At 40.4% G+C, this 23997-nt stretch overlaps 2 protein-coding genes across 2 annotated transcripts; both read left to right on the top strand.

Annotated features, from left to right (window-relative positions):
• Window positions 1–651: 651 nt before the first annotated feature.
• Window positions 652–15222, top strand: pwp1 (PWP1 homolog, endonuclein). The gene is made up of 15 exons (XM_034200673.1): window positions 652–848; window positions 1778–1836; window positions 1969–2144; window positions 2217–2302; window positions 4381–4477; window positions 4845–4955; window positions 7466–7596; window positions 8222–8295; window positions 8671–8767; window positions 8863–8924; window positions 9542–9653; window positions 10180–10270; window positions 10895–11016; window positions 13185–13290; window positions 14573–15222. Exons 1-15 carry the CDS (start codon window positions 783–785, stop codon window positions 14668–14670), a joined length of 1488 nt encoding a protein of 495 aa, XP_034056564.1. The 5' UTR covers window positions 652–782; the 3' UTR covers window positions 14671–15222.
• Window positions 15223–16466: 1244 nt separating this feature from the next.
• On the top strand, window positions 16467–23414 carry mrpl42 (mitochondrial ribosomal protein L42). Its single transcript, XM_034200653.1, has 5 exons — window positions 16467–16592; window positions 17497–17551; window positions 17811–17895; window positions 19520–19683; window positions 23291–23414. Exons 1-5 carry the CDS (start codon window positions 16514–16516, stop codon window positions 23334–23336), a joined length of 429 nt encoding a protein of 142 aa, XP_034056544.1. The 5' UTR covers window positions 16467–16513; the 3' UTR covers window positions 23337–23414.
• The last annotated feature ends 583 nt before the right edge of the window (window positions 23415–23997 follow it).

Genomic DNA, 23997 nt, shown 5'->3' with positions numbered 1-23997 from the left:
ATACAGGTTTTCACTGGTTGTGTTTTTTTAAAAGTATTGTATATATCATGTACCTCAAAAACCAGGTCCACAGGTGAAGTCTGTGTGCCTTCGTTCCAATTGTTTATTAATTGAAAAATAATTACAATAATAAAAATAAAAAAATTATTTGTAATACAATACAATTATTAAAACAAACCTGAAAATAAATATATTAGGAAATCTAGAATACATTTTTTTTAAACATTAAAAAACGTTTTACAAAAAAAAGTGATACAAATTAAAATTCAATAAAACACTTGAAAATATATTGGATACAAAAATAAATATTATTTAAAAAATAACAAATAAAATACTAAAACAAATAAACATGACAAAATATCAATACATATTTATAAAATTAAAATATTTATTTTTAATACAAATTAAAAATAATTGAAAAGAAAATAATTATTTAAAAAAAGGGGGATGTAGTTTGTGTTTTGGTGCAGAGAAAGAAAGACATATTTAATCTGATATATGAAACTGTATTTGTCTTTTTAAAATCTATTCATTTGATGTAATTGTTGTATTACTTTACATGTCTACCCCATAGGTCTACCCCTAATGTGAATACAAAAAATATAAAAACGTTATATTTTTGATCAGGCAGATTTGTTAACGCTCTTTTGACGCCATCCACATGCTCGCAGGACCCTTTCTAACTCACATGTACGCCCCCTGTGTGCATGGAGTGAAACAGTTTGGACACGTTTTACTATATTTGATAGTTTTTGAACGATAAACCACATTTTTTCTCCAAAATGAGTGCGCAGATTACCTGTGTCGGATGGGTAGCGAGGGGCGTCTCCAAGGAAACCCCGGACAAAGTAAGTAACATAGCAACCGTTAGCTAGCTAGGCTAATTTGTCAACATGGCACTCAAACTATGCGTCTAAAAAACCAAACTTTACGATTTACTACATAATTACTCCCTTTATTCAAGATCAAATCTGCCGTGTAATTTAATATAAGACAAGTTGTGTAGTGACAGTAGTTAACGATGATCGAGGAGAGATAACTCGGTTTAAATGCCAGGAAATAACGTAAATTAAAAGAGTAATGGTTTCCTTGCGTTTATCAAACAATGCTCCAAATTCTTCACTAATTTCTATAACAGGCATCCACAATTATTTGAAAAACTGAAAATCTTACTAGGGGAAATGAAAGAAAGCTGCATTTCATGTATTTGTAGGCCTATTTGTATTTTATTAATAATGTAGTATAGGAATATTATATACTATCAGCATTATCCTGCACACTTATCAATAACTCACTCACTTCTGTTGTGTTTTTGTTTAATAAATGAATTTTCAATGTTCAAAAATGTTTATGAACACATTCCAAATGCATATTAATTATATTGTTATTGTACAAAGCTTTGGCAATACTGTAGGTCATTATGGTCGTGCCAATAAAGCTATTTTAATTGAATTGAGTGACAGCTTGCCGTGTGTTTGTTGTTGTCTCATGTTTTCTATGGTGGCTATCACGCAATATCTATAGATCTATTCAGGTATGTATTATTACTAAAGAGCAAAGAACAAACTGGAGACCTTGCTTATTAAATCAAAGCTTTTTCCAACTCACACGTTTTTTTTGTTTAACTTATTTAATATGCATATGCTATGTATTTAGAACTGTAACCACACATGCCATAAGAAAACACTATTTTGAATACACCGTATCTGTTTTCTTTTTATTGCATCTAACCAGAGACTAATGAGCGTATAAACACTATTTTTTTATTCCATTTCAGGTTGAGTTGAGCCAAGAAGAACTTGCACGCATCATTAGTGAAGCAAGGCAAGAGATTGGGTATGTTTGAATAACAAAATTCACCTCACTGCAGGAATCTATGTTCAAAATCCGTCCGAATACCTGACCAAAATATGACTTTTATATTCTAGTACAAGCTGAAAAGGTTTCTTTGTTTGTCTGCTGAATCAGGGAACTAGCAGCCGAGGAAGAGGAAGACGACGATGAAGGCATTTGTGAAGATAATCTCGATGGTAATACAGCGGAGGACGTTGCTGCCGTCCCAAAGAAGAAGAACGAGGATGGAAAGGTCGATGATGACGAGCTGGCAGAGTACGGCCTGGACAGATACGATGAAGAGGATGCAGGTGAGTGTGGAGGTGTTTACAGACTCATTTCTGATCATTCTGTATATTTAACCCGTGTTCTCTTCAATTTAGCCACCTCTAATCTGGGTGACAGTCTGGCTGGGCTGACCGTGTACAGCTGTAACGAGGAGGATCCCTACATCACCATCAAAGACACAGTCAGAGGCTTTAAATCACCTGCAAACTGATTCCTTATAGTCCTATTTCTAGTAGTACCTGTAGCCTGACGAACGTATAGCTATGAAACTCTCTTCAACTTAAGCACACATAAGTATTCCAGCACAGGATTGTATTTAATGCATTATACTTGACTTATAACATGATCATTTGTATATCAATTAATTGCCAGATGTTTTCTTGAATTCATGAAGAACACACACACACACACACACACACACACACACACACACACACACACACACACACACACACACACACACACACACACACACACACACACACAGCTGTCACACATCTAGGCCACTCATGAACATGGCTCTAATGTAAACACTTCTTGAAGAACCAATACAAATAAAATGTGTTATCGTACCGTTTTAAACAACTCAGTATTGCACAGAGGTGTGGACTCGAGTCACATGACTTGGACTCGAGTCAGACTCGACTCATCAATTTGATGACTTGAGACTCGACTTGACAAAATCACAAAACACTTGCGACTCGACTTGGACTTGAACACCAATGACTCGGGACTTGACTTGGACTTGAGCCTTCTGACTTGAGGTGACTTGATCATTTAATTCAGAGGTCTCCAACACCCCGATCGCGAGCTGCCGCTAGAAGAGAAGACTCCCGTCGGGGAGAGCAGAATCTTCAGCCGCTCCTACTCTTGCTGAGAATCCTTGCAGGCAGGGGCGGGTCTTTATTTAGCTGGGCCACCATGCGGCCAATCATATGCGAGGACACACTAGGATCATACCATTATGTACAGAGCTGCACAGAGCGACGGGGAGACGGATTTAAATGCAAGTGCGTCAGAAAAAGTCAAGAAATGAGCGAAAGCCGAAAAAAGAAGCACCATCTGGCTGCTTTTCAATGATATTGGAGAAAGCTAAGCTGAGTGCAGGATTTGTAAAATGAAAATAACCTTTTTTGGTTACCTTTATTTTGGTAACCACTCAGGATTTACTGTCAGAGGTGGGAGAAGTTCAGATCTTGTACTTGAGTACAAAAGTACCAGAGTGTAGGAATACTCGGTTACAATAAAAAGTCCTGCATTCAAAATGTTACAAGTAAAAGTACAAAAGTATTAGCATCAAAATATAGTTAAAGTACCACCTGCAGAGGGATCTAGATGCAGGTGTTCTCTTCCGACCGCCTCGCTGCACATTATCCCTTACATAAAGATAGATTGTGGGTCCCTTACACATGTTGTACACAGTGGAAATAAACATTCTGGTTACCCTCAACATCAGGGATCTTATACATTAAACTCCTTCTGAATCAAACCGTCACGGTAGCCTTACCTTACTGATCCCTCTTAAATTAGAAAAACACGTTACTTTACCAGCAGAGAGAAAATTGATTATTAAATTATTAATGTGACTAATAAAGAGCAATTTGATTATTAAGTATTATTCTGTTGATCGATGTCATTACATTTGGTGAAAAACACATAATGACTTGTTTATGACTTGTTTTGTCAAAGTTTAGGACTTGGACTTGACTTGAACTTGCCCATCCTGACTTGAGACTCGACTTGGACTTGAGCGCAAAGACTTGAGACTTGACTCAGACTTGAGCGCAAAGACTTGAGACTTGACTCGGACTTGCAAAACAATGACTTGGTCCCACCTCTGGTATTGCAAAAATGATTACACTACTGGTCACTGAGCCATCTTAAACATCCCTTGACCACACACACACACACACACACGCACACACACAACTTGAGCATTATCATCAAAATCTCACAGATCGGTACCACGCCTGTAAGAGTGTGAGACTAAACAGTTTAAGCCACAATGCTTGTGTTTTAGGAAGTAAAGAGCATAGCACTGGAGAAATGAGACTTGAATGGCACTGCATGAGTTGTGTGAGAGTTTGGAAACAGATGATTTGATATGTTTTTCTGATGTTGGAAAAATAATTGACCTTCATTTATCAAGTCAATTTTTGGAATCTGCATTACCTCTGAATGGCCCCATTTGTCTTAAGTGAAAAACCATGAATTTAGACCTTAGATGTTCAATTTACGTTCATCTTAATGTCTTTTTAGGACCAGTACGAGCGGGAAGACTTCCAAATCAAACCCAGTGACAATCTGATCATGACAGGCCGGGCGGAGAAGGACGTCTGCAATTTAGAGATCCATGGTGAAAATCTTCATATGTGACATGACATGGAATATTCTGAACACACAGGAAGATACTTTATTTTGTAGAAACTGTTGCTCTCGCTAAGAACACAAGCTACATATCTGATCCTGACATTAAGTATTGCCAGTTCTGCAGAACCCTCTGAATATTTTCCACATTTGTATTCAAGCTACCTCTCTTGTGTTTACGTATGCACCGTATACCCAGGCAGTTCCTCATATGTGTGAACCTACTTGGCAATAAACCTGGTCTGATTCTGATATCATATGCTAATGTTCATTTTAGAATATGTATAGGCATTTGTCTGAAGCGTTTTATATTGTAGACTTCTGAAATATATATTTAACAAGCGATTTCTTTACAGTTTATAACTCGGATGAGGACTCTCTGTATGTCCATCACGATATTCTGCTGCCAGCGTACCCTCTGTGCATCGAGTGGCTCAACTTTGACCCCAGCCCCGGAGAAGGTGCCGGTAAGAACTAGATTCAGTTTTATTCCATGTGAATACAACAGCCAGAATAAAGTATATCATTTGATCTATTTAAAGGTCCCCTATTATACTGTTTTTCATCAATATATTAGAGGTCTCAGATATATAGAGAGCCTGTCTCTGATTGGCTGAAACACCAAACAGATCAATGCAGCATCCCATAATCCCCTCTGTTTCAGCCCTGTTTCCAAAGTGCTGATTCTCTGTCTGTTACTTTAGATGAAAATAAGGAGCCCCTCAATGGTGCTCTAGGAGGGGATTCAGGTGATGGGGGGGGGGGGGGTTTACCTTGGTTGCTGATTGGCTAATGGTTACACAAGCCAACACACTGAAGAAGAGGGGACACATGTTGATGTAGAAGAGACATGAAGAAGAGGGGACATATGTTGATGAAGAAGAGACATGAAGAAGAGGGGACACATGTTGATGTAGAAGAGACATGAAGAAGAGGGGACACATGTTGATGTAGAATAGACATGAAGAAGAGGGGACACATGTTGATGTAGAAGAGACATGAAGAAGAGGGGACACATGTTGATGTAGAAGAGACATGGAGAAGAGGGGACACATGTTGATGTAGAAGAGACATGAAGAAGAGGGGACACATGTTGATGAAGAAGAGACATGAAGAAGAGGGGACACATGTTGATGTAGAAGAGACATGAAGAAGAGGGGACACATGTTGATGTAGAGGAGACATGAAGAAGAGGGGACACATGTTGATGAAGAAGAGACATGAAGAAGAGGGGACACATGTTGATGTAGAAGAGACATGAAGAAGAGGGGACATATGTTGATGAAGAAGAGACATGAAGAAGAGGGGACACATGTTGATGTAGAAGAGACATGAAGAAGAGGGGACACATGTTGATGTAGAAGAGACATGAAGAAGAGGGGACACATGTTGATGAAGAAGAAGAGACATGAAGAAGAGGGGACACATGTTGATGTAGAAGAGACATGAAGAAGAGGGGACACATGTTGATGTAGAGGAGACATGAAGAAGAGGGGACACATGTTGATGAAGAAGAGACATGAAGAAGAGGGGACACATGTTGATGTAGAAGAGACATGAAGAAGAGGGGACACATGTTGATGTAGAGGAGACATGAAGAAGAGGGGACACATGTTGATGAAGAAGAGACATGAAGAAGAGGGGACACATGTTGATGTAGAAGAGACATGAAGAAGAGGGGACACATGTTGATGTAGAAGAGACATGAAGAAGAGGGGACACATGTTGATGTAGAAGAGACATGAAGAAGAGGGGACACATGTGATGTAGAAGAGACATGAAGAAGAGGGGACACATGTTGATGTAGAGGAGACATGAAGAAGAGGGGACACATGTTGATGAAGAAGAGACATGAAGAAGAGGGGACACATGTTGATGTAGAAGAGACATGAAGAAGAGGGGACATATGTTGATGAAGAAGAGACATGAAGAAGAGGGGACACATGTTGATGTAGAAGAGACATGAAGAAGAGGGGACACATGTTGATGTAGAATAGACATGAAGAAGAGGGGACACATGTTGATGTAGAAGAGACATGAAGAGAGGGGACACATGTTGATGTAGAAGAGACATGAAGAAGAGGGGACACATGTTGATGTAGAAGAGACATGAAGAAGAGGGGACACATGTTGATGAAGAAGAGACATGAAGAAGAGGGGACACATGTTGATGTAGAAGAGACATGAAGAAGAGGGGGACACATGTTGATGTAGAGGAGACATGAAGAAGAGGGGACACGTGTTGATGTAGAAGAGACATGAAGAAGAGGGGACACATGTTGATGTAGAGGAGACATGAAGAAGAGGGGACACGTGTTGATGTAGAAGAGACATGAAGAAGAGGGGACACATGTTGATGAAGAAGAGACATGAAGAAGAGGGGACACATGTTGATGTAGAAGAGACATGAAGAAGAGGGGACACGTGTTGATGTAGAAGAGACATGAAGAAGAGGGGACACATGTTGATGAAGAAGAGACATGAAGAAGAGGGGACACATGTTGATGTAGAAGAGACATGAAGAAGAGGGGACACATGTTGATGTAGAGGAGACATGAAGAAGAGGGGACACGTGTTGATGTAGAAGAGACATGAAGAAGAGGGGACACATGTTGATGTAGAGGAGACATGAAGAAGAGGGGACACATGTTGATGAAGAAGAGACATGAAGAAGAGGGGACACATGTTGATGTAGAAGAGACATGAAGAAGAGGGGACACGTGTTGATGTAGAAGAGACATGAAGAAGAGGGGACACATGTTGATGAAGAAGAGACATGAAGAAGAGGGGACACATGTTGATGTAGAAGAGACATGAAGAAGAGGGGACACATGTTGATGTAGAAGAGACATGAAGAAGAGGGGACACGTGTTCATGTAGAAGAGACATGAAGAAGTGGATTGTGCATAATAGGTGACCTTTAATGTGCACGTCCCACTGTGTTTGTTACCTTACCTTGCTGTGCTCTGTGTGTCAGGTAACTACGCCGCTGTGGGGAACATGACCCCCCAAATCGATGTGTGGGACCTGGATGTTGTCGACTGCTTGGAGCCCGCCTTCTCCCTGGGGACCAAAAAGGCGGCCAAGAAGAAAAAGAAGGGCAAGAAGGTATTTACATTTTACACTGTCCTTTACTATCTTCAGTTTGGTGAAAGTGGGAGCCGTTGTTCAAAAACTGTGAGACCTTGAATAACAGCGTCATCTTTTTGACTGGAATTATTAGAAAATGGGGGGTTTGTTCAGAAATCCTTTATTCGTCCCGCAGCGGGGAAATCTATGCCGTTACAGCATTAATTGCACATAAGTGTATAGTGCACATGTAGAGAGGTACTGCAGGCATTTTTATTGCAAACATTTAGTTTTTTATAATGAAAACTATTGGATTTGTTTATGTTTTTTTTACGATATGTGGACTATTTATTACCCCATCAGAGGTGGACGTTTTTCTCCCAGCTCTCGCATTATTCTCTGCTTTTTTATTATTATTAATATTAATGAAAAATAAGTGTATATTGCATTATGTGAAGAGGTATTGCACAACAGTTTTCTATTTACAGGCATGTTTATTTCAAAAATGTTGTTTTTTATAATGAAAATAGTTTCAAAATCAAATTATTTTTATATTTCTTTAGGATTTTTTGACTATTTTTTAAATGTTTGACCCCATTAGTAGTAGACATTGTTCTCCCTGCTTTGCTGGATGTCATTAACACATTGTTCTCCTTGCTGCCAGGGGGGGGCAGCAGCAGAGCCTTTGGAGGGCCACACAGACGCAGTGCTGGATTTGTCCTGGAACAAACTGCTCAGGTCAGTGCTTATAGTATTTGTGTTGTGGCGTTTTAGTCCGTTTCCTTAAAGGTCACCTATCATGCTATTTTTAGGCAAGAGCATAGGTCTCAGATATATACAAATATATAAAGTGTTTTGCTCAAAATACCAAACAGATCACCCATTCTAGCCATGCCTCATATCCCTCTATTTCACTTCCTGTGACTGGAATGGAATATTAAATATTAGACTGAATATATAAATGTACAGTGAAGATGACTCTAACAACCTAATAACAAAAATTGCACCTTATGCTTATCAAATATACACGTAATTAGACTCTTTATACAAGGTTTTATATATGGGACAGTGTATATGTAAACTCATCTGTGAAACAACCCTTCTCTCCGTTAGAAATGTGCTGGCCAGTGGATCAGCTGACGACACCGTGGTGTTGTGGGATCTCACTCAAGGCAAACCAGCCACTACTCTGCGCAGGCACACTGATAAGGTATTCAAAATGGAAAATAATTATACCGAATATAACTCAGAGTGATTATCTGTCATTACATCACAATCATTTCCACTTTCTTTTCCATCCTTTAGGTTCAGACGTTATCATTCCACCCGTTTGAGGCCCAGACTCTGATATCAGGCTCTTATGATAAGTAAGTGTGATCTATAGCCGCCTTTCCACTACAGGTTTTAGCGCGGCTCGCCTTTGCTCGGTTCGGCTCACTTTAAGCTGCGTTTCCATTACCGTTAGTAACGAGGGTAGTAACTATAGTAACCACGCAGTGTAGGCATGTTTTCCTACTGGAACCACTCTGGCCGTTGTGGTCCTTGACGGCTCTATACGCACTCTTCATTTATTTATTTGTTTCTCTACACTGCTGGAAAGTCTGTACCTCGTACCTTGTTGATATTAAAAATACTTTGTTGAAATTTGAAATACTTGCTGACGGTAGCACGTCTGTTTTAAAAAATGGTGCTTATGCGACGCCTGGGGACTGTCTCGCGCAAGAATTGTGACGATTCTCGCGGTCGTCAGTCAGTCACTAGCGAAGCATATTTTCAGCTCGCTTGGAACCTCGACTGAGGTGGTTCTAAAAAAAGTACCAGTGAGCCGCTACTACCCCTAGTGGAAAAGCAAAATATAGCGATCCGAGCTGCGCTAAAACCCCGTAGTGGAAATGCGCCATATTATCATTCATTTGTAGAATGAGGTGATAGGAGATGAACAGATTCACCTTCACAATGAGTTACAAAAATGTTCTCTTTTCAGGACGGCTGTTCTGTACGACTGCCGGAGTCCAGACAACAGCAACCGGACCTGGAGGTTCAGCGGGCAGGTGGAGCGTCTGGCCTGGAACCACTTCTCCCCGTACAACTTCCTGGTAGGTGCTCTAAATCTGCACTGGGAATACCCCATCCATGTTCCTACTTATACAACTTTAACAGGAAGAGTTTTGAGAAGAAATGAACACAACACCCCAGTTCTCAGAGCTCTGCACTAGCTACTCAAAGCATAGACTTCAACTTTGAACTTATAAAGCTCTAAATGGACTGCGACCCCAATATATGTCAGAGATTCTGCTCTGTAAACCGTGGCTGAAAACCCTGCTCTTTAATGCTGCTTCTCCAGATCATTTAACTATGTTTTAACAGTACTTCTTGCAGCATTATGTGTATTTACAATGTCTGTTTTTAACTACTTTCTCCCTTTTTACGAGTTGTCTTTTTGTTCGATTTATTTAGTTCTTAATGATTATGTGTTAACGCCTATGTGAAGCCCCTTTGAATTGCCTTTGTGTCTGAGATGTGCTATATAAATAAACTAACTGTAACCTTAAATAGTCATGGTGTACTGTAACACACCTTGTGATTCACCAGCTCAGTGTTTAAGTGTGTGTTTGTGTTCAGGCCAGCACAGAGGATGGATTTATCTACTGTCTGGACGCACGCTCAGACAAACCCCTGTTCACACTGAAGGCTCACGATGCAGAAGTGTCGGGTAGGTAGAAGTTCACTTTCAATAGACAAAACGTAGCTTTGTTTCTACACTTGTTGTATCCGTGCAGTTAAACATAGTTAAATCAGTACACATTATGTGTTGTTCTGCACTGTGGTGAGACTGTCGGTGGTGAGTCACTAAGGAAGGGTGAAATTATGTGTTAGCATTGTTGGAAGACACCAGAGAAACATGGGGTTACTTTATTTTTACACACTGAGTGAAACCCATTTTAGCCTGCATGCTTATCTTCAAATCAAATCAGAGTTTATTTATACAGCCCAATATCACAACAACGGTTTGTCTCAGTGGGCTTTACAGATTAACAAACATGGATCACACCGTAAAATATAGTTAAAATGACAGACAATTATAAAAGGCTATTTGATACAACGTAAAATACAAATAAAATAGATAAAAATACAGTAAAAAAAGTCAAAATAAAAGACCATAACATGTAGGACTCAGGAGGACAAACTCAGGGTAATTTAGGTGATTTGTAAGTCTAGAGAAATTGTCAGTAAGATGTTTAATGCATGCTTTTTATAGGTTTTCTTCATGGTCAAATGCATGTGTTTTAAAGGCACATTGACTGACTGTACAATGATCATGTAAACATTTGTGCAGGTTTGGACCTCAGCAGCCAGATCAAAGGATGCCTGGTCACCTCGTCAGCCGACAAACACGTTAAGATTTGGGACATTTTGGGAAACAAACCCAACCTGGTGCACTCGAGGGATATGAAAATGGTAAGCGCTCTCCTATTCAGACCTCACAATGTTTCTCCCACAGTCTTATATGAAGTTTGAGGGTTTAATTTGTCATTAAGATTTGTGTTACATTTTTCCCATTTTATACAGAAATGCAGAACAGACATTAACATAACCTACGGCATCCAACTTAATCCCGGCACCCCAATTCTTCTTACACACACACATGCCTACATACATATGCGCACACACTCATACATACATCAACGTGAAGCATGTAGATACACATTTACAACAAATATCATATCCACGTATATATACATCTACACCAGGGGTTCTCAAACGTTTTGTTTGTGCGGACCAGCTCATATGCAAACCGTAAAAATAAGTACATATAGTGTTAAAACTCAGATATTTGTTATTGTTAATTATGGACAACAATTCATTTCACCACTGGTTACCCATGGTTACGTGTACGCGTGCAACACCACAAACATAGATCGGTGGCTAGCATCAGGTTCTCTGAAGAGAAAAGAGGATAATGAGAGTGAGTCGGATGCATCTATAAGCCGGATTCCAAGATGGACGGCGAAGATTAGCTGGCTTTAGGCTCCCGTTAGCCAGTGTCTCGTGGCACAGAACGCATACGGGCAAAGGCTCATCTTCAGTGCCTGTGTAGGTAAATCCCACTTCCAAGTAGTTCCCATTGTACTTTCTCTTAATCTTCTTTGTTTTATTCTGCGGAATCCGGCTTATAGATGCATCCGACTCACTCTCATTATCTTCATTAACGTTAAAGCTGGGGTAGGTAAGTTTCAGAAACCGGCTCGAGATACACTTTTTGTTATATTCCATGGAATGCTCTTAACATCCCGATAGCAATGAATATCTGAAGTGCTTTGACAAAAAATCCATAAAAAAATGTCATCTGTGGAAGCCGTGGTGCTGTAAAAAGCACAACGGCTAAACGGATTGGATTGCCGCCCTGTCTGTCAGCCTTCCATCTCGTGCACGCACAAATGTATCTCGTGCCCTCATTGGGCGTGCCGTCATTGGGCGTGCCGTCATTGGCCGTGCCGTCATTGGGCGTGCATTGCAGCAGTACTTCAATGACTCGCCAGCAACAGGTGGCCACTTTCACCAGTCTGCTGACGTCACGTTCATGTGTGTTGGAGGAGGTGCTCTGTGAGGAAGTCTGAAGGAAGGAGCGGATTCTTTTCGGCTGTGTACTTTCAAATTTGAGTGCACTCGAGCCGGTTTCTGAAACTTACCTACCCCACCTTTAACCTCTTTTCTCTTCAGAGAACCTGATGCTAGCCACCGATCCATGTTTGTGGTGTTGCACACGTAACCATGGGTAACCAGTGGTGTAATTTAAGTGTTGTCCATAATTAACAATAACAAATATCTGCTTTGTAACACTACGTATATATATGTACTTATTTTTACAGTTTGCATATGAGGTGGTCTGCAAAAATCCTTGATAATAAAAAGTGGATTTTATTTACCTTTTTTTTTTTTTTTTCGGACCACCTGCAGTGGACCACAGTTTGAGAACCGCTGATCTACACATATACAGATATACTTCCTGTACCCTGTACCCTCCCTAGGACAATGCACCCTTATGTGGGCTCTTCCAGTTGGTATATCCTACATTAGATATGTCAGCATATAATGCTTCACCGAACACAGGAGGGGGCTTGGCTGTCTTCATAAAGACGGCTAATTTTAATTCTCCCCAAATATATTGAGGCTGAACCTGAATTTTCAGCTTGGGGGCCCCCCCCCCCCGCGGCCACTAGGCGGCAGCGCATCTGCATAGTCCGCCTATAGGAAGAAACGGCCTGCCTGGTGGCACAAGAGACTTGTCCCCTAGCAAACAGAGCTGTGGCGATTCTGGTAGAGGTTTTCTGAGCCACCCTTCAAGGTTTTTTAACACCACCTTCCGAAAAGGCAGTACCCTTGGGCAATCCCATAGAGCATGACGGAATGTGCCCACTTCTCTATTACATTTCCAACATTTATTCTCCTGAGTTAAGCCCATTTTAAAACAATTTCAGGGGTGTAACATAATATCTATGCACAATTTTATAATGGGATAACTTGCTTCTCGCATCCCTTGTAGCCCAACCTACATTCGAGACTATATCCTGCCATAGAGAATGTTGAGGTTTTAAAATAAATAATAATGACTTCCTTTCCAACAGGGTGTGCTGTTCTGTGCGTCGTGTTGCCCTGATCACCCCTTCGTCTACGCCTTCGGAGGGCAGAAGGAAGGCTTGAGGGTTTGGGATATCAGTGATGTTGCAGCAGGTATAGTTTTTGTTTTTTATAATTCTTTACATCACACCCTTTCAGGAAGTTAGACGTAAATGTAGACAGTTCATAACACCATAGGAAGCGTGTCATCATCTATCACCACAACCATGTTCCGAACAGTGAATATGAACTGTTACCATGTGGGAGTTAATATTACTGTTTTTGTCTGGCTGCTTTGAACACAGCATAGATAACTTTTTTGAGTTTTCTCTTTCCTGTAGTGTGTTTTGTAGGTTTGTGTGTTTCATAATTGAAAAACTGCAAGGTAAAGCAGTGAAAATATTTGACATTCTGCGTACACTTAAACTTATATTTAAAATAAGTTTTAATGTTGCCCCCACCACGGCAGTTCGTTGCTCATTCTCCTTGCCAATTACCCCAATTAACTGCAATACATTGACTAGAGATATACAACCCACTTCAAAAAGTCAAAAAGATCCCTCAACGTTGGACAATCGTTTTTCAATCAGGAGAGACGGTTTTGATGTAAGAATACATATTTATTGCCAGGAATACACAAATGAATGTAATGTTAGGCCCCGTTGTGCAGGAGTAACATTCGGGAGGGGAAAACTCCGATCCGATGAAACCCCCCCGGGGTCTAGACCCTGGTGGTGGTGAATGGATAGTTGGGTTCGGTCTGAAGGGGAGGGGCTTAGCTTGACCTGGATTCGGAGGGACAGGACGGTGAAAAGGGCTGGAGGAGGGTTGCGTTGAGTCACCTGAAATGACAGCTGACAGAGGGGGGAGAGCTAATTTAAAAGAGTTAGCGGAGCGCTATGATAGGCTTGTCAGAATAGAGCGAAGTGATTGGTTAAGCTGGGGAGTGACGCCCCCGATCACTTATTGAGAGGAGAGAGAGTAGAAACGTAGCATAGTAAATGAATGAGTAAAAGGTCATCCTGGTTGAACGTGCGCTGAGCTTCATATCTGTTATTGTGTCTTTGTACTTGTTTTTTGCATCTGCCAAATCAGAAACAGGTTTATTACCAGGTAGGTTTACACGCACGAGGAATTTGACTTGAGGTTGTGGTGCATAAAAACAAGAATTAAAAAATATATATTAAAAATATAACAGTATTTACATTGCAATGGAATAAAATATGGAATAGAAATCGGCAGTAATACAAAATATTGTTGTGCATTAATGTAATGCATAGAGTTAAATATATGTGTATTACTGTAGATTAGGCAATATACCATTTACGATCACTGCTTATTCGTCGAGTTGTCAAATCAATAATGCCTGTGTGTTATTGTGATTGTTTGTCTTTAGTGACTGAGGTGTTTGGCGGCCGAGAGCGCATGGTGGCGAACACGGGGTCCCAGGCTTCCAGCGCTGCAGCCTCGGGAGAGATGGAAGTCTCCGAGTGACGCTCCGGATGAATCGGCAACCTGAACACATGAATAAAGCTGAGAAAGCCTGAGAACACATCCGGCTGCCCTGCTGTCGCTGTGTTCTCAGAGTGCAGAAAAAAGGGGAAAGGATTGGAACAAACGAAGCTGCATTCCTGAAGAATTTGGAAGGTGGAGAGAATGTGAACTAGACGGAAAACACCTGAAGAAACGTGTTCAGCTTGTCTCGCTACACACATAACAACAGCTGCTTTGCACACTCATAGATGTGTTAATAAAAGACAAAGCGTTATATTCATGAGTGAATATATCTAAGATGTTTAATGTGGACGCAGTGATTCAGATATTTGAATTGTTTATATTACGTTGAGATCTATTTCAGTTTTCCTTTTGTTGTTATATGCTACAAAAACTATTTTCACACGTGCATACCTGGGTTTTCTGGTAATGTTCAATGGTCAAATCAAATGTTTAAAGAAGTCTGTATACTAGCATCTGGCACCAGTGTTGAAACATAGTGGACTCATTAACATGCTGTATATTCAATAAATAAATACAGTTTAAAAATGTGTAAAACGTTTTTTTTTTGTATGTAACCCTTGTTGTCTGCAGGGTTACAGATGATGAACAGGCTTTATGATAAGTATGTCTTAAATGGGTAATACATTGATATATTGATCAAATTAATTAAGTGGAGAGAGCTTTTCTAAGTGGTAACTGTGGGGGAAACTTCTGAAGCAATTGGAGTCAGGACTCAAAGAGAGACACGATGGAGAGCTGGAGCTTTGATGGCAAACACTGACGGTTTATTTGGAGCTTCGGCCGGAGAATTCACAAGACATGTCACGGGCCACGAGTTGACCACCAGATGCCACAATCAATTCTGAAGAACCCTCCTGTAGCTCCAGGTTTTAACTAGTTCAGAGTGTAATAAATTATAATCAACATTCTTCAATAGACTAAACAGTTGAGGACACTGAATCACATTTGTTGTCGCTTATGCCTCGGGGTCATCTACACCCGAGAAGGATGTGTTCCAGGTGTCCCACAACAATAACTCTCTGACCGAGAGTTGCCCGGTCACAAACTGGCAACATCAACAAAATGCTAGGGCAGCCCCTCCTTAAGGGAGATAAAGGCTGCTCAATGTTGGTCAGCAGCGTCAGAGGGCGAAAGGTAAACATGTAGGGCGAAATTATTATTACATGTTTGAGTCAATTTCAAAAACAACAATATGCTGGATTTTTCGAATCTTTTGAATCTCACTGAAAATGGAAGATGATGGAAAAGCATACTATTTCAAATATATAAGATGGGCCTTTGGAGAGGGAATTATAATATTTTACAAATCAGAAACCACATTTGCCTAAAATGAATCCTGAAGACCCTGCAACATAAGATAAAACTAGGATGTTATATATTTGTTTATGTTATTTAATTTTTAAATGTTACAGTATGTCCACTGTAGAGGACGTCGAGACCATTTCAGTTTGAAAAGACAGCCATTATTAACAGATGTAACGTGTTATGCTTATAGAGTGTTCTTAACACAATAATACATTCACCTTTATTTAAACAATAAATAAGTAATTGATTTGAACATTGTTGTTTATTTGTTATTACAACTGTTTTATTTTTAGAGCATATTCAAATGAAAACTCAGATGTACAATTATACAAGTACATTTACACTACAATTAATATCAATAACATGTCCTTGTAGTACATTTAATGTGCACGTATATACAGTATACAATTGTAATGGATTTTTAATGACTGCTTCCTCACTTCGTTTGACAAGTGGAACCAAAGTGACTGAAGCCGGAACTATTTCAGTGATGCACAGCCGTTGATAACTGAGCATGGCGTCGGGTCATTTATGCAAACTACACAGTCTCTTAACTCGACTTTCTAACGGCACCACATTAAGACATGTACAAAGTAAGTTCTTTTTTTTATCAATTAAAAAATGTATGAAAGTACTCAAGTTAAAGGTGGTGTTTTTGTAACCGTTTATAACCGTTAGCTCAATGGTGTAGCAAGCAATGCTAACAGAGGCTAACCTTGAGACTGTGTTCAGAAGGTAAACACTAACATTTGGCTAACTGTGTTTTACCTGTAAAAATGTATAAAAATATACCTAATAACTGTGAATAATAGTATTCCTTAATGCATGCTTGCTCTGGCATGAATGTGAGATGTTATATTTGTTTATTTTCTACTCTTTATTTTTCAGAACTATGTGCAATGGCTTGTTTTAACACACTTGTCACAAAATGTTGTTCTAATTTGGGTTCAATAAAGTATATCTTATCTTGATATGTGTCATACTTGCGACGTTTTGTGTCTTGCAAGGACGTCAAACCCTGACATCAAAGACTATAATGTGCATAGTGCAGGGATTAAAGCGTTTTAAATGTGTCCTGTTAACTAGTGCATTATATATATTATGCAGAGAGGGATGAAGTACTCAGATGTTGTACTTGAGTAAAAGTAGAAGTACTCAGATGTTGTACTTGAGTAAAAGTAGAAGTACCAGAGTGTAGGAATACTCTGTTTCAGTAAAAGTCCTGCATTCAAAATGTTACTCAAGTAAAAGTAGAAAAGTATTCTCATCAAAATATAGTGAAAGTAGCGACAGTAAAAGTAGTCGTTGTGCAGATTGCTCCATTTCAGAATAATATATATGATATGTTTTATAATGATTGATCATGAAAGTGTTCTCAAAGCTGGTGAAGTATAAGTACCTCAAAATTGTACTTAAGTACGGTAACGAGTAAATGTACTTCGTTACTTTAAACCACTGTATATATGTGTGTCTCACCTGTTTTGTTTTCTGTTGCAGCATGTGTGGTGCCAATGCGACAGAAGTCCAGCGGTTCTTCACTTGATGATAACCAGTAAGAACTTATTGAATTACTTATTTAAAAATATGTGTTAAAAGTGCAGCTTTAGATACGCTCCTTGTCTCGTACTGTAATGTATGAACTGTGAAGGATGTATACTTTGTCTGTTGGTTTTATCATCTGCAAAGTATTCAGTTAAACCAAAGAAAGGAAGAAAGTGCATTTAAAATGTTCTGGAATATTGATACTTAATAAATAAATGTACTTGTGATATTGTGATCAGGATAATAACCTCTAATTTTCTTTGATTTAGCAATGTGGATATTGGTGTGACCTCAGATGGGAAAACCATCGTGTGTTACCATCCCATTGTTGACGTTCCCTATGAGCTCACTCAGGTAAGAGAGTGATCCATAGCCTCAATGTGTCCAACTGTCTCATGTGTTGCCCCTTTGCAGCTCATGTGCTGTCCTAGAAGACACTTGTAGAAAAAGTGGTTGTAGATTCAAAGGCTTTTTATTAGGGATCGACCGATATGGCTTTTTCAAGGCCGATACCGATTATTAGTAATCAAGGAGACCGATAACCGATATTTGGAACCGATATACATTTGCAGTAAAATCAGAAGATCTTGGTGTCAAAATGTAGAATAACACAAACTCCAACACAACTTCTTTGAAATGCATTTAAGCATATATTATGTTTAATGAACTTTTAAACATCTTACAACTGGTTTCCTCTCTGTGCCCTTTTCTTTAGTACAGCCATCTGCTATGAGTTAGAGAGGGACAAGAAGTGGGGCTGCAGGCTGACATGCTTAACTAACAATAATGCTTAATTTATTATATCAAAACAATGCCTGTCTATCTAGCATAACATCCCAATAAGCTGCTAGCAACTGTAAAACACTAGTGCTAGCTAATGTTTTGCAAACTATTAAAAGTGAGGCTATTACAGTAGACCTAACGTTAGTCTATTAGCCTCACTTCTAATATTTTGCTAAACATTTGCTAGATACATGTCGGCTAGCTAATGAGCTTCACATATCAACCTGAATAACTGCGAGGCTCCACTCGCAGCCCCCCCTCCGCACCACAGTTACTCCGCTGCGAGACGCTGCACGCACCCCCAACTCTGACTGACTTCCCGCGTCCCTGTGTAACTGGGAAACTGAAACTGAATTGGATCATAAGATCGTGGTGTTTTTGCAACTTCAGCATAGGGGATAGGGATGTTTATTGAACTTCGGTTTAACACATGTATGGCTCTGCCGCTCAGCGCTGCTGCTTGCTTCAGCCTGTGTCTGCGTTCTTTCGCACCTGCCTGTAATCTGAGAAGGTCCCGTCTCTCTGGCTGTGGGCGGGACATTGCTCGTGTGCACAGAGTGGTGACTGCAGCCAGAGAAACGGCCGCATCAGAGCCAAAGTTTTATCGGCAATTTGATCAAAAAAAGGCAGATACCGATAATCAGTCAAATACGGAGTATCGCCGATATAACCCCTACTTTTTATTGTCATCAGCGTTTCCGCCAGGGGGGCGTCTTGCCTTCATTTGAATACAAAAATGTTTGTGTGAAGATCGAGAGTTTTTATCGCTTGAAATGACAAAAAGGAAAAAGGACAAGGACATCCCTCTGTTGGAGGGGCAAAGGAGTCTGGTGGGATTATTTTCACCGCCAGCAAAGCGTGTTCCAGTGACGGAAAATGTACTGCCGGCGAGCCTTGACGGGGGGGTGCTAGTGGAGCACGCGCGTGAGCTGCTAGCGCTGCAGCTGCTAGCGCTGGAGCCTCGCAGCGGCGAAACAGAGGCTCCGTGGTAAACTGTGGTAACATGAAGAGCCGTTTAGGAGCCGAAAAAGAGCCGGCTCAAATGATTCGGCTCACTAAAAAGAACCGGAATTCCCATCACTAATACGTAAAGTGATGGTATCTATAAGGGACGGCTCAATTCAAAATTCAAGTCACGTGACACCGACTAAATTAGTTAGAGGGAACTTTGTTGATAATTACTTTTTTCCCGCAGCCCATCGAGCGACCAAACCCCCTGAACAACCCGATTGAGTCGCATGACCAGATGTTAAAGGCCCACCTCAGCAAGGAGGTGCTGAGGGACAAAAAGGGCCCGACCATAGAGGAGCTGAGCAAGATGTTTTTCACCACCAAACACCGGTGGTACCCAGTCGGACAGTAAGTACATCAATTACACACACATTGTGCTTTTCATTTTTACTTATAGTCTACTTGCCAGCAATGTTGGGTACCCCAAATGAATATGTTAGAAAGGTTTAGTACGGATCCCCAGCACATAGAAACTGCTGGATGCTAACTTGCACAATTGGCTTAGTTTCATTAACTAGGAGACGATACCAAAATAAATGGCAATTATTTAGTGGTTATGGACAATGTTGAATCAAATTCTGACACAGTTACAAAGATTACAAATCTTGCCAAATATATCTAATCAATCAACAACTTTATTAATCCGGCAAGGGGCAATTGGTTATGAGCAGCAGCTTGTGTCATGTACACAGGCAGGAACATACAGGAAGAAAACACACAGATTGATTTGATATACTTTATTAATCCTCGTGGGGAAATTGTTTCTCTGCATTTGACCCATCCTAGTGTTAGGAGCAGTGTGCTGCCATTTTGAACGGCGCCCGGGGAGCAGTGTGGGGAACGGTGCCTTGCTCAGGGACACCTCGCTCGACCACTTGGTCTTGCCGGGACTTGAACTGGTGACCTTCCAGTTGCCAAGCCAAGTCCCTATCGACTTCACCACCACCGCCCCGATACACCCGGGAGCACAGATGTGGTTCATTCCAATTTACACGATAAATAGTTCAAAGCATCACAATAATAAATAAATAATCAAGTTAAAAGCCTTTCAAGAATTTAAAAGTTTGAGTGCAGAAGGGATGAATGATTTTGAAAAGTGATTAGTCTTTAGAGCATATCTACTAGGGATGCCAGCGATTAGTCGATTAGTCGAATATTCGTTACAGTCTCCATTGTCGCCAGGGCTGTCCGATTTTGATCATGGTCAGTTTCTGGCATCCCTAATATCTTCGCCCTGATGGCAACAGACGAAATTCCTGAGCAAGAACATGACCTGGAGAGGCCAGAATGCTCTGCTTTCCAGAATCTGTTGGTTACAGAAGGAGTTTAAGTCCCTCTGTTTCACGCTGGCGATGACCTTAGAGCAGGTTTTAACAATGGTGTTCCTGTCTTTCAGTGTAAGGCTATGGAACCAGCAGATAAAAGAAAAACAAATAAGGCTCTCAATGAATGCTTGGTAAAAACGACAAAGAATGAAAGGCCTGACAGAGAAAGAGTTCAGTTTGAGAAGAAGGTGCATTCTCTGTTGACCCCGCTTCACAATACACTCAGTATTCACATCAAATTTGAGGTGGTCATCGAAAAAGCACTCCTTAGGAACGTCCTTGTGACGTCTAAAATCAATGATCAATTCCTGGGTTTTAGAGACATTTAAATCCAGAAAGCTGTCATCACACCAGGAAATAAAATCAGTAAGAGCACAACTCTGATTCTGAGCCGCTAAGGAGGGACAAGAGGGCGGGATCATCAGATAATTGAACCAGGTAGCTGTTGTCTTGCATGCTCCTGCATTTATCAGTGTACATTATAAAAAGTAGGGGCGAAAGAACGCATCCTTGAGGCGAGCCCGCGGAAGTGATGACAGAGTCAGAGAGGCGTCCATTGACAGACCTTCTGCTTTCCATTAGTTAGAAAGTTTAAAATCCATAAAACAAGTTGATCGGGCAGTTTAAAATGACATAAGAGGCTCTCTACCAGGACTTGCGGCTGCATTGTGTTAAATGCTGAAGAAAAGTCAGCAAACAAAAGCGTAGCGTGGGCTTGTGGCTTTTCAAGGTGTTTGTGGAGGGTGCAGTATACAAAGCTTTGCATCCTCTACGCCTCTCCCTGCCTGATACGCAAATTGTAGTGGATCAAGTTCACCACCTATTACTGACATGACAATATCCCAAAACAATAGGCCTGCTCACCACCCCAACAGTACATAACAAAGTACAGCCTAATAACAACAGCTTAACGTGACCTCTCTACATCGCCTCGTTCACACATTAAATCAACAATACAACTACAGATTATATAAGCCTTTCGTTCAAATGCGATTTAAAATGATTTTACACCTCTTATGAAATGTAGACTACATTTATAACGGTGTTTATGACCAACAGACTCACAGATCGTTGGCGTACTGAGAGAAATGCAAAATACACCGCATGTATTACGACACAAACCTCCGCTGTGGATTTTCAAAACAAAATACAGTAAAACTATAGTCGCAGGCCCAAGTCTAACTCTGAGGTCTAAGCCATTTTTTCACGTTAGGCTCGTCTGGGCTGTTTTTGTAAAAATGCTATTAAAACATGAACCTTGGTGACCATCGCGCTGGCATCAACAGACTTCATGCAATGCTTCGTTGGACGCATATATTATAATCTCTATCTCACTCCTAAATCTACTTTCAGCATGGATACATGTTCATAAAAGACTTCCATTGTTTGTTCTATATGCTTCTTGAAATAAAATAAAAAACAGTTTTTTAGAACAGATTACAAATCGCCTGGAAATGGTACAAGAGGGCAACATGTGTGACGAAGGTGTTGCGCTGGGCTCCTATATCAATGTGAAAGTTAAGCTCGCTCTATTGCGGAGATATTCCAGCGAGAGTGCGTAACGTTTAATGTATTTATTTATTTCAAATGTGAAATGTTACCAATATACTCACGGTCCAGTGGTCTGCGGACACTGATCTAGTCAAATCATTATGTGTTTGCATAAAGCAGCTCAACAATAGAACAAGCCCGAGGTTAAACCTGGCACAACATCTGTTGTCTTTCGATGAGATCAACTAACAACACAGGGTTTGGAGGTTACTGAGGATGATGAGGATTAGGATAAAAAAAGGCTGTTTTGAGTCCCCTAAAACTTTAAAATCGACCCAAAATGCATCAATCTCAATCAATCAATGTTTATTTATATAGCCCAATATCTCAGTGGTCTTCACAGTTTGTACAGAATATCAGAATGACAATACAACACCCGCTGTCCTTAGACCCTCACATCGTACAAGGAAAAACTTCCAGAGAAAACCCACAATCAGCTCACAGATATGGCCAGGGGCGGTGGTGGCGAAGTCGATAGGGACTTGGCTTGGCAACTGGAAGGTCACCAGTTCAAGTCCCGGCAAGACCAAGTGCTACCGAGGTGTCCCTGAGCAAGGCACCGTTCCTTACACTGTTCCCCGGGCGCCGTTCAAAATGGCAGCACACTGCTCCTAACACTAGGATGGGTCAAATGCAGAGAAACAATTTCCCCACGAGGGATTAACAAAAGTCCATCTTACTTCTGTCATTTTTGGTCCTGAAAATGTCAGAAATTGATTCAATAACACCCAAAACCACTCCAAAATTGTCCAGATCGGCCAAACCATTTTCTAGCTATTGTCTGCATATTCTAATTGCAGTACATTTGCAAATTGTCGATATGCAAGTTAACATCCGGCAGTTTCCATGTGCTTGGAACCCGAACTATACATTTCTAAAATAAGGCTTTGGGGCACTTGACATTTTCAGGTTAACAACAGGACTCTGTGAGCTGGCAAACAGACCATGTCCTGCCTTAGTGTGGATAACTAATTGGCTTCTTGTCGTCCTTTTTTAAAATTTTATTGTGATGCAAAATGTAAGAGCTGAAAGAAATATCATAGATTTTCATTAATTTCCTTCCGTGTCATTGTTCACAGGTACCACCAGAGACGCAGGAAGAAGGATCCCCCAAAGGACAGATAGTTGAAGGCCAGAGTTTCAGAATTGCAAATAATGTTGTTTGTGTTGTCACAATGATGTATAATAAACTGTTAAATATTACACATGTTGTCATGTTTTGGAGTCGGTGCCGGATGCTTACTTGCATATGTTGGGCCATTTGCACAATTGGCATACATTGCATTAATAAGCATATTCAGACAAAAGCTACAAAATTGCAGTTTTAACCAGAAAGTGGTCATATTTATACTCTGTGGGCTGATTCGAATGAGTTTTGGGTCATTTTAAAGTTTTAGGTGATTCGAAACTGCCTTATATGATCCTAATCCTCATCACCCTCAGTAACCTCCAAACCCTGTGTTGTTAGTTGATCTCATCAGTTTTTGTATATGCGTGACAGCCATCTGCCATCATTTATAAAACTATACTATTAAAACAAATATAAAGGACAATAAGGCAACTTTTACTTTTGTCTTAGAATTTCTATTTCTCAATCTTGAATATTAAGCTTTGCCAAAGACATGGCTCTATAGATGGAAAACTGAGTCTGTCTTTTGGTCCACCACTTTGGTCCGGACTGAAATATCTCAACAACTATTGGATGCATTGGATGGAAATTTGGTACAGGCATTCGTGATCCCAGGAGGATGAACCCTACTGACTTTGGTATACCTCTGACTTTTAC

Source organism: Gymnodraco acuticeps, unplaced genomic scaffold, assembly GCF_902827175.1.
Source record: "Gymnodraco acuticeps unplaced genomic scaffold, fGymAcu1.1, whole genome shotgun sequence".
In the NCBI taxonomy this organism is placed as follows: domain Eukaryota; kingdom Metazoa; phylum Chordata; class Actinopteri; order Perciformes; family Bathydraconidae; genus Gymnodraco; species Gymnodraco acuticeps.
This window is presented reverse-complemented; position numbering and strand designations above follow the sequence as displayed.

Excerpts from the sequence above, each read along its gene's own strand:
- mrpl42 (XM_034200653.1), top strand. The coding sequence starts at position 16,514 with ATGGCGTCGGGTCATTTATGCAAACTACACAGTCTCTTAACTCGACTT. Across the intron at positions 17,552-17,810 it reads TCTTCACTTGATGATAACCA|CAATGTGGATATTGGTGTGA; the intron begins GTAAGAACTTAT and ends TCTTTGATTTAG. Across the intron at positions 17,896-19,519 it reads TTCCCTATGAGCTCACTCAG|CCCATCGAGCGACCAAACCC; the intron begins GTAAGAGAGTGA and ends TTTTTCCCGCAG.
- pwp1 (XM_034200673.1), top strand. The coding sequence starts at position 783 with ATGAGTGCGCAGATTACCTGTGTCGGATGGGTAGCGAGGGGCGTCTCC. Across the intron at positions 2,303-4,380 it reads ACATCACCATCAAAGACACA|GACCAGTACGAGCGGGAAGA; the intron begins GTCAGAGGCTTT and ends ATGTCTTTTTAG. Across the intron at positions 4,478-4,844 it reads CTGCAATTTAGAGATCCATG|TTTATAACTCGGATGAGGAC; the intron begins GTGAAAATCTTC and ends ATTTCTTTACAG.